Source organism: Vipera ursinii (genome assembly GCF_947247035.1).
Source record: "Vipera ursinii genome assembly, chromosome: 5".
Lineage (NCBI taxonomy): Eukaryota > Metazoa > Chordata > Lepidosauria > Squamata > Viperidae > Vipera > Vipera ursinii.
In genome coordinates this window covers 46,765,501-46,776,594 of record NC_139518.1, presented here as the reverse complement: position 1 = coordinate 46,776,594, position 11,094 = coordinate 46,765,501, and the positions used below count along the sequence as shown (strand labels likewise).

Sequence of the window (11,094 nt, the reverse complement as noted above, 5' to 3'; positions counted from 1 at the left end):
GAGCTGACTTCCCACACACCTGAAGGCAGAACGAGAAGCAATGGATAGAAACTAATCAAGGAGAGAAGCAAACTAAGAAGAAATTTCCTGACAGTGAGAACAATTAATCAGTGGAACGACTTGCCTCCAGAAGTTGTGGGTGCTCCAATACTGGAAGTTTTTAAGAAAAGATTGGACAACCATTTGTCTGAAATGGTATAGGGTTTCCTGCCTGAGCAGGGGGTTGGACTAGATGACCTCCAAGGTCCCTTCCAACTCTGATATTCTGTTATTCTTCGTGATCTCCATTCTAGTATTTTCCAACCAGCAGTATAAGATGAAGTCTTCCAAAACACAATCATCTGCCTGTATGTTTGCTCTGCACAGGTCTCATGCACTTCATCTTTCATACATGTCTATTCATATTTTATCCAAACAAATGAGTTTGTGTGTAGTTCGTATGTATGAACTAAACAGCTGCAAATTAACACTGATAACTGTATACGTTGCACTGAAACCCCCTTTTTGCAACTCCTGAAAATGAAATCGGTGTCTTTCCCCAAGAATAACCATTATTATTTTGGAATCCTTGCATGTATTTGTATAAACAGATGTAGATACAGCTTAGATCACCCTTCTCAACCCCTTTTCATTAGACACTTGCCTGTTAGTGTCCTACTGCAAAGGATCATAATTCTTGCATGCCTTCCTATCTGACAAGTCTGCCACCTGACAAGGCAATATATTAATATACCAGTGAAGATGGTCTGGGGGAGGGGAGAACTTGGGACCACCCCCCAGTATAATCTGAAGCAGATCAAGACTTTCTCAGTTGTTTTTGCTCTTTCCTTCTATGCTCATTCCCGGCTTTCAAGTTAATGGTGTCCACAGCAAGGGCTCTAATGCTGATTTTTTAAAATCATGCCTTACACAACTAGATAAGCCAACAGGCATGTTTTCCATGAGCAGACCAAAAAGATGTTTGAATTGCAGCAAGCAGATAAATAAGTAAATGATTTTTAACTTGCCCGAAGAAATAAATCTCAAAGTATTTCATTTCAAACATCATTTTTTTGTAATCAAGACAATACATCTTTATATTTGTTATTGCGTAAATTAAAAATACCATAATCACAAGGTTCAATGCAATGACAGCATACTTAATCGTATTAGGTTATAAATTACGACAAAATGAATTTTACTCAAGGTTAAATATTAAAAATATCAAACGGAGTGCAAAGCATGTAACACCCCATACTTTTTCAAGTACTGTAACATTAACAACATACTCTTCTATTTGTTTATTAGAAGTCCCACCCGGTTCAGAACATACTCTTCAGAGAGTGTTTATGGGATTTCATTCTATTTGCCCCCCCCCAAAAAAAAACATTTAATCCCACTGAACATATTTTCATCACCTAATTATTTCCCAAATTTCATGATGAACAAAACAGCAGGGGTGAACAATACTGAAGCGATATATGGGGAAAACAAATATTACAAACATTTCAGAAAACACTAACCGCGACCAATATCCCTATCTGAAAAGAGCATCACCGCTCTGTTCTTCTATTCCAGGGGTCTTCAAACTTGGCCCTTTTATGACTTGTGGACTTCAACTCCCAGAATTCCTCAGCCAGCAAAGCTGGCTGAGGAATTCTGGGAGTTGAAGTCCACAAGTCATAAAAGGGCCAAGTTTGAAGACCCCTGTTCTATTCCACACACTGTCCTCAAAGATCCTTAAATTACTCAAGGCGAAGCTTCTCAGAACGATCTCAGGATTTCTGTGCGGCTCCTGATTCCACAGATTCCCGGCATTTTGAGACGCTCCCGCTTCATCTTACGATTGCAGTGCACCAGGCTTTGTCGGGGCCTTCCGCGGCTTGTATCGGGAAGCCCGCAGCAGAGCACGGAGGAGCCGAAGCCGGGGAGGACAGCCCTCCCTCCGGGTAAAAGCAACAAGCGGCGCCGGCTGGCCGCAGGCCCGCCGTTCTCCGCTCCGCCCGTCCTAATCCGATTCCAGGCGGGCAGTGCCAAGGAGAGGGCCTCCCTCCCCCCTCCGCCCCTCCGGGCAGCCCCTCCCCGCTCTAATGCTCGCCCCGTAGCTCAAAGTGACGTGCTTGTCCCGGCCCTGCCCCTTCGATGGGCTTCGGCGGCGACCATTGGCTCTCTCGGCCCCGGGCTGCTGCGCTCGGAGCCAGGACAGCGCCAGGGAGGGGCCGGTCTGAGGAGGAGAGCGCTCCGCACTTTCCGCGCCGCGATCGGGTTGCAGCCGCCGCTCGTCGGAACAAGTGAGTCGATTTGTCGTAAAGGTGGCCGCGTCTCCCTGATCCCACCGTTCGCTCGCCGTGGCCTCTGCCGCCTCCTGCCTTTGCTTAAACCGGCGCCTTTGCGGGTCCAGCCTCTTCCTCCTTTCACGCTCCAGGCAGGGCGCTGTCCGCCGTCTCTTTCGATTTCCACCCGTGCCTGTGAGTCAGGGCTCGGGGTGGAGATCGGCCGCCTGCGCCCACCGGTCCCGTAGGAGTGGGGAGGGAGCGTTGCTCGCGGGCTAATCTAGGATGGGGCGCCGTCCACCCGTCCGTCCGTCCCAGATTAGCCCCGCGTACGATGGCGTCGGCAGGAGGTCTTAATCCCCACCGTAACCGAGGATCTTTCCTTCTTTTCAACCCTACAGGGATTTCTGCTCTTTTAACGTTCGCAGCTTCCCCGTTTTGTACTCGCACCGCCAAGGCTGGGAGTTTTGCGAAACTGAAAGGTTTGGTTGAAGCTGCGGGATTGGCTTCAGTTTGCTTTAAGCTGCTTTGCGACCGTCGTACTTTCGTGGGATTTCAGCTGGCATCGCCCATCCCACCTGCTTTCTCGTTATCTAAATTACCTGTCCAGCGGCACGGCTGTTGGTTCTGTGGCCAACCATAATGGGACTTGAACCCCAACATCTCAGAGTGTGATACCGCAGGGGATGACTTTGCTGTCCCGTGAAGATGGAGCAGGCTGGGTGGAAGGGCTACCTACATCTTCTGATTGAAATGATGGAATGATTTATGTAGGAGGCAATGGTTTTTTAAAAGCTAATTTGCAACCTGGGTTGTGAATTGGAATAGGAAGTCCTCTGTTTGATAGAATTGAGGCTTTCTGTATGCTTGCAATAAATAGTTGGAAAAAGGGAGAGTTGCTTTTTTGACAGAAATCCTCCCTTGGAATTGCTTCTCCCATTTAGTCAACCCACTGGGTTATAGCAGTTTAAAGGTGACGTCTAAGAGTAGCTTTGATTCTTCTATAATTTAAGGACTGTTTTGTGCTCAGTGCTCAAATTTCAGTGCTTGTTTCACTCTCATATACAGCCAATGTCTATTAACCAAACAATTAAAATGATGAAAATTGCTGTGCATGACATTGAAATAGGCTTTAACTTGAGATCATATGCCACTTGTGCAACCACAGATCATATGATATTCCTGTATTCCTTCAAAGCATACATATTATAGGCACACGTGTTTATTATTTATTAAAGTATTGCTTGCTTGGTATTTTATGATTTCAGGTATGTTTTTTTACCATTTATTTTATTTCCAAAGTTAAAATACAAAATAAAGAAAAGAAAGAAAAAAACAAACTAACAAAGAAAAAAAATAGAGAGAAAAACAAATTAAGGATTTTAAGTGTATTCAAGTTACAATATAAAATTATAAAAAATATAAAAAAATAAATGATCAAAGATTAAAACAGCAGTAGTTACAGGATTCATCCCTTGTGTGAAGACTCCCTGCTAAATGAACCTAGAAAATATGTCTAACTCACAATGTCACCTTTGTCTCATTGTCAGCCCATGAGACTAAAAAGCCAGCTCTTCACTTGGCATCAAGAAGCAAGTGATGGCCCACACTGACCTACAAACCTGAAATGACACAATAGAGCAGGTGCTGTCCTGAATCTTCCCAGGACATTCTTCTGAGGGAGTGAGCTGCAATCGTCCACAGATATTAATGTTTGAGTTGGTACATGCTGGCAGAGATGCTCCCTTAAAGAACATTGTAGACCTTTATAGCAGCCAGTGGTAGTTCCCTTAGGATCTACTTAAGTGTTTTATCATCTCTAGCCAACGGTGTCTGCATGGGAAAGAAGGTGCAAAAGGGATCTGAGAAATTAACATACTATCCTGAGGCTGCAACACAAGTCCCATTGCTTTTCTATGTGTGTCGTGTGGCATCTCATGCACATCTCAAAGTTGAAGAACTTAAAGTGCAATATGGTAATGTTGCTTCATCATTCTGATAAAATCTGTAGACACCCCTCTTTCTAGGTGTGAGTTCCAAGCCACCTTCAAGGGCAGTTCCATGCACATTGCAGTACTGTAATCTGATATGCCAGAAATGGACTAGCTTAGTTTAGCTCACCCCTCCATCAAAGTCATTGTAGTCAACGAGTCAGTTGCAGCTAGTCAAACTGGATCACTGAAATCACCTGGATCTGGGTGAGAGATGAATTCCACAGATGGTCACCTGCTCCTTGGAAGAGAGTGCATGGTCCTCCAGAAATATTCCTGAACTTGTGAGCTACCACACAAATCACAATTTGATTTAGCATGGAGTGAGAACCATGCCAGAGGATAGTAATACTTGGGCCAATTTCTTCCAGAATTGAAAGTGTCTCAAGAGCAAAGCAGAAATGGGATATTTTGTATCTTCTTTAGAATCTTCAAATCTCTTGAGTTCCAAATTTTAGCCAGGGACAAGATAGAATACAAGTAAATTGAATGGAGATGTGTCAATGAGGTTGTGTCATTCTCTTATCTGTCTATATCTATTGTGCAATGATATGATTATTTTGCTTTCTTTGTCTTCTTGCCCAGAATGTCTGCAGAACTGTCTTTGCTCATCAACGTAAATGAGCCACGATGGGATCAGAGCACCTTCATGGGAAGAGCAAAGCATTTCTTCACAGTGACAGATCCCCGCAACCTTCTGCTTTCTAGCAAGGCCCTAGAAGATGCCCGAAGAGTGATACAGGAGTACAGGTTCTTTTGGAGAATTGATGGGAAGCAGTTATAATGACAAAAGGGAATTCTAATAACTTGGTCCAAGTTGCTTAAAACTCCTAACAGAATTGTGACCCTCCTTTTCCATTCATCTCATCTACTGTAAATGCTTGCCTTCCCTTGCCTTCCATTTTTCTTCTGAGCATTATTCACTGCTTGCAACATTCAATATGGTACCTGTGATAAATAGTGAAAGCAATGGGAAGAAAATTTATACAGGTGAAGCTGGGCTGGGAAAGTGACTCTCTCTGATGTTCCAAGGAAAAGTTTTGTTTGTGTTTTTTATTGAACTCTTCTGGTGGTAGTTTGGTGGTGTGACTTTTAATTAGCTTAAGACTATTGCACCGTTTTTATATGCAGTCCCCAATTAGTATTTGGAACATAAGAAGAAATATACCCTAACACAACCTTAGGGTGATGAGAGTGAAGCTGTGTGAAGAGAGCAGCAAAGAGCTTTAATTCACTCTTCTTTTCTGAAATTCCTTTTTTTGGGAATTATGAATATAGCTTCCCTGTTCCTAAGGCTATCTCTATCTCCTCTTGCCATTAATATTTTCTCCAGAAACCTCCACAATGTTATGTACCATCTTCATTTTTCTTTCTTTTGTGTGGACCTTTCCAGAATGGGTAAAGTACAACCAGGCTTGACTGAGGACCAACTATGGCAGGCAAAATACATCTATGACTCTGCCTTCCATCCAGACACTGGTGAGAAGATGATCCTGATTGGACGTATGTCTGCCCAGGTGCCTATGAACATGACCATCACGGGATGCATGCTCACCTTCTACAGGCACGTGTGTAACGACTAAGATCTGACACCTTGTGTGGGAATAGTATATGGAGAAGTATGAAGTGAGGACCAAAGACATATGTGATGAATGAATGAGAGAGCAGCTTCTATTTTACTTTATGAAAAATAGAAATGGGGTTAAGGGAGTATTTAGACCTGACTATATGCTACAAATACAAGTTTTTGTTCCATGGATTGCTCAAGATGCTATTAGTCATAGGAGGGGGGGGGGAAAGATAGACAATATAGATATCTCTCCTCCCTTAAATTTCAGCACTATATCAGATGAGGTGACTTAAGGCAAGAAAGCGGTAGAATAGGTGGGAAAAATTATCTGCCACACATGTCTGACTTAAATGAAAAAGATGCTGCTCTCCTGCATGATATATGCTTGGGATTAATAGCTTTTTCTGGATATTTGACTTTCTATTTCTAGAAAGGAATGGAGAATAGGGTGCTTAATGCCGGAAGTGTGAAAAAGGCAGTAAAGGCCATGTCTACCAACTTCAGTTTGGTTCAGTTTCACAATTTGCCAATGGTTTAAAATGAAAGTTTGAACTGACTATACGGATTTTAGTATAGATTTTTTCTACTGTGTACTTTTTATACGGACTTTTTAAAAATAGTGTGTGATAGTATGTATCCACTCTTCAGCATATATATCTGCAGCATACTATATAAGATGTGAATCTTCTTTAAAGGGTTCCAAAGACTATGAGCATGATAGATACAGATTTGATACTTTATGCATATAAATAACATATAACATATGAAATAACATAACATAAAATGCAACAGCATTTTAATATTCAAACTATTGCATGTAATTGGCAAAGGGATACATACATGCCAACACATGTTCTGGAGAGTGTTCAGTGGCTTCACTGAAGAACGTGTGCATAAAACTACTTGTGTATCTGTAAGAATGTGACTGCCAGATGTTATGTTAATGTTTCTGTATGTGTGAGGACAGATAAAGTTAAGGGCATTTAGAAATGTAAACGTTTGCAAGGACATGTATTAAACATGTTTGCAACTTGTTATCAAGTGAAACCACTGCCAGGCCTCTTGAAGTAAATGCACAAATGGGTGTTACTGTACACTAAGATAAACAAGGACAGTTTTCTTAGGATGCTGGAAGTTAAGCTGGCATTTTGGTTTCTCTGATAGCTTTCTGTCTTGCCTTCTTGTAGCTTCTGGGAATCCTGACTGTCTCTTTTCCTACAGGACGGCCCCTGCCATGGTTTTCTGGCAATGGGTGAACCAGTCATTCAATGCCATTGTCAATTATACTAACCGGAGTGGAGATGCACCTATCACTGTCAAGTAAGAAAGCAGTAAAATAACTGGAAATTAATATAAACTTCTCTACCAATGGTCTTAAGTTGCTTGGCCCTAAACCAGCAACAGTCTGTGGCAATTTCTAGGAAGTACCATTTTCACGATTCAGCGCTTACCTAGATAGCAAAACAGGAGACCTCTGTTCTCTAATTACAAATGTGATTTGTACTCCTGAAGGTATTACTGCCGTGTAACTGCTTACTCGTTTTTTTTGTTTACTGAGCTTACAGATTGCTGCAATGGTTGCTGATTATGAGCAGCAGACATGCCCAACAAAATGAACATGATTAAGACCATAAGAATAACATAATAAAATTTTAAAAATGTATCAGCATAGATAAGTACCAGGAACATCAACATAGATAAGTACCTTAACCAAAGAGAGAGAGATAATATATCCAGTGCTAGAAGAAACAAAATTATAACAAAGTTACAAAGATTGCCAGAGTTAATAAGTTTTAATATCTTTCTAAAACCTAGTGGGAGCTACTTGGTTTTCCGGGAAAACTCTTTATTTCGCAGAAGAGGACAGAAATTGAAGACAATCTTTTCCATGATCCAGAGAGTAATGGTCCCCGAGTCTGGGGATACAGAGGGACCACCCTACTTTAACAGAACTTATTGCATGGCAGGTATTACTAGCAGGGTGGTCCCAGAGATCCCTGAGCCATGCAGTGCTTTAAAAGGTGACAGCGTGTGGCTTGAATTGTATTTGGGAGCCAACTGGCAGCCATTGGAGCTCTCGAATGAGGGACAGGAATGGTTCCATTTGATAAAGGGAGGCAAGCCTCGTTTGGCCTAGTATACCCAGGTTCGTTTTTGTGTTCTCAGCGACCACTGATTGGCAGGACTGGCCTTTTTTGTCTGGTGTTTTTGTATTTTGTTAACATTTTAAGAAACTTGTTCATTCGTTTTGCCCTTAAAGCCCTCTAAAATGGAAAAAAAGCAACTTGGTTAAAAAAAGAAGGGTCCCTCAAGCTCCTGCAAGGTGTAAGGCACTATCATGCTTGTTAATTTTCCACCAGCCCCAAATACAATCCGAAACTTTAATTTTGCCCATCTCTGATGAGAGACATATGCGCCTTATGATACTCTGAGGCTGCTTTAAATACGCAAAATTGCTACCCACCCTGCCATATTTCTGGGATGGGACTGGGCTTAAGGTTAAGGTTAGACCGGAGGGCTGAGAGTTTCTTAGCGTCACCAAGTTGTCTATTTCTTTTGCAGACAGTTGGGAACAGCTTATGTCAGTGCTACCACTGGAGCTGTGGTGGCAGCTCTAGGACTCAAATCTCTCACCAAGGTAAGAGACCCGTTGGCTCCCTTGCCTCACAGAGGAATACTGTACACAGCTTGATCAAGACTTCCTGAAGATAGAATTCCTCATCTCTGAAATGAGAAATAGCAATCCGACCTTGTTTACAGAGATGATTTTATCTCCTCCCTTGGTTACGACATGATCTGCCTCTTTCAGGAGCAGGAGGATTTATGTTTATCATGGACATTTGGATAGTGGTATAAGCTAGCTGAAAGCTAGCTAGGTATAAGCTAGCTGAAAGGGACGCGGTGGCTCAGTGGGTTAGGACGCTGAGCTTGTCGATCAGAAGGTCGGCAGTTTGGCAGGTCGAATCCCGAGTGCCGCGTAACAGAGTGAGCGCCTGTTACTCATCCCAGCTTCTGCCAACCTAGCAGTTCGAAAGCACGTAAAAATGCAAGTAGAAAAATAGGGACCACTACGGTGGGAAGGTAACAGCGTTTTTCCGTGCGCCTTTGGCGTCTAGTCATGCCGGTTACATGACCACGGAGACGTCCTCGGACAAGCGCTGGCTCTTCGGCTTTGAAATGGAGATGAGCACCAGCCCCTAGAGTCGGAAACAACTAGCACACATGTGCAGGGGAACCTTTACCTTTACCTATAAGCTAGCTATGGATTTCATGGAGACATCTTTATTTCACATTAATAAGCCAGGCTAACAATTTCACTCTTACTATCCTACTTACTATTTGTATACATATAAATATTAAGAAGTTCCTAATATAACAATTCTTGTGCTGCATAACTCATTTATCTGAAAGGAAGATAGTTCTGAACGTAACTTCCCAAATCGCTAAGAAAATTGGATAGAATACTCATCTGCTTTCCTTTGCCAGATTCTTAAAGAATTATTTTTCCAGTTCAAAGGTTTTAAGAAACAAATCTTTTTTTCAGTTCAATTCTGCATCTCAGTCAAGTGTAGAGCATTTCCCCATTTGCAGCTGACCACAAACCTGACCCAGCAATGCCTTTTTTCCCTGCCATGTCTTCATAACGTTCATTTCATCTCACCCCAGCTCGTACCCAACCCAGTTTAAAGTTTCCCGAAGTTGTTCCTGTGGGAGGATAGTATATTCCCCTTCAAGAAGTTTGTCAGTGTTGCAATCAGATGTTCCATGGAAGGTTGTAAAAAAGGAGCTTGTCAAAGTTGTACCAGCTTGCATTTTACAAGTTGCTTAGATATACTGAAAAAGCAACGTCAGTCAACCTTTGGCAACATATACCCCTTAATATTTTTCTCTTAGCAAATTTTCTCAATTTCACCAATCATTCCTCAATTTGGGTAATACTAAATCTTTCCATTTTTTGCATACAGTAACCTCAGTGCTATAATCATTTATTAAAATAATCTCCTGTGTCTTTTTTCTGTTTATCAATTAATCCTAAAAGGAAAAGTTCTGGTTTCAATATAATATTAATGTTTAAAATCCTCTGCATCAGTGTATGCATTTCAATCCATTTCTTAGCTTTTTACGTTCCATCAAGCATGCTAAAATATTCCTTAATCTTGTTCACATTCCCAACATACATATGAAATATCTTTATACAATCTAGATAATTTGTTTGGCATAATGTGCCAACAATATATCATTTTATAAAAATTTTCTTTTTGAGATCACAACATAATATAAATTTCAAGACTTTTAGCCACCTATTTTCCCATTGATCCATCTGTTTATTAAAACCAAAATTCTTGTTCCAGTTGATTAAGATCCCTTTTGGCATTAACTATCTAAAGTGTATTCCTTTTGCGATTAACTTTGTAGTCAAGAAATGATACTGTCTTCGGGTGTCTCTTATTCTCTTAGGGATCTGCTTCAACAACACAATTTCTTTGTTTTTATATTGTAATGGTTCATCTCTAACTCTTCTCAGTATCTCATCTCTTATTGTTTTAATAATTTTAATTTCTCTCATCTTAATATTTCCTTCTCTTAATTTTATTCCATCTCTTAACATAATTATTTGAAATAACATATGATTCAAATACCGTACCCAAATATTTTAATTTTTTATCAGCCTTCAAAGTTTTCTTCATCAGTTCTATTTGATTTGAATGAGATGTTGTTACAAAAGAAAATGGCCATGGAGGATTGCAAATATAAGTTAAAAGAACTTGAGAATAATCTTAATAAAGTCACAGAAGTAAGAACATAATACAAGTAAGAGGACATTTTATACAACATAATAGTGAATTTAAAAAGAAAAAGCAAGAGAAAATACAAGTGATTTTGAATAGATAAAAAAGGAAAAAGAATGTTAAAAAATCTCTAAGGAGGATAACTATAAGCCACCAAATTAAGCTTCTACAGAGGCAATTATGTTAATAGTGAAAGAGATTAAAATAAAGGTGAATTATGCAAAGTGAAGACAAATGGAGGAAATGGTTGGCATATAAATTGCAAAAGGAAAAAGAAAATGATATTAAAGTTACAAGAAGAAAAATACTGCAATAACAAATAATGCAAACATACTAAAAGTGTTTCATCAGCATTATTCTATATAAATGTCAAGAAATTTCCAAAGTGCATTATAAATAAATATTGTTTTAGATTATTTTTCAAGCTGATAGTATGGTTTGTTAGTATGGCTTAAGCCTGAGCAATCTCACCAGTTGGAGGCCCAGCTGAA

At 40.6% G+C, this 11,094-nt stretch overlaps 1 protein-coding gene across 10 annotated transcripts in view; it reads left to right on the top strand.

Annotated features, from left to right (window-relative positions):
- The first annotated feature begins 2,106 nt into the window (after nt 1-2,106).
- The window catches only part of SFXN3 (sideroflexin 3), a 37,207-nt gene continuing 28,219 nt past the window's right edge, over nt 2,107-11,094 (top strand). For 5 of the 10 annotated variants that reach the window (XR_014492664.1, XR_014492665.1, XR_014492666.1 and 2 more), the window contains exons 1-6: nt 2,107-2,270; nt 2,654-2,734; nt 4,829-4,993; nt 5,637-5,807; nt 7,035-7,133; nt 8,376-8,451. Coding sequence is in view for 7 of the 10 variants with exons in the window: in XM_083363754.1 (XP_083219880.1) it covers nt 2,122-2,270; nt 2,654-2,734; nt 4,829-4,993; nt 5,637-5,807; nt 7,035-7,133; nt 8,376-8,451 (741 nt within the window). In the remaining 3 variants the exon portion in view is untranslated. Of the gene's footprint in view, nt 2,271-2,301; nt 2,448-2,653; nt 4,994-5,636; nt 5,808-7,034; nt 7,134-8,375; nt 8,452-11,094 lie in introns of those variants that run through there. The other 5 variants (XM_083363753.1, XM_083363752.1, XM_083363756.1 and 2 more) reach the window with 5 other exon arrangements.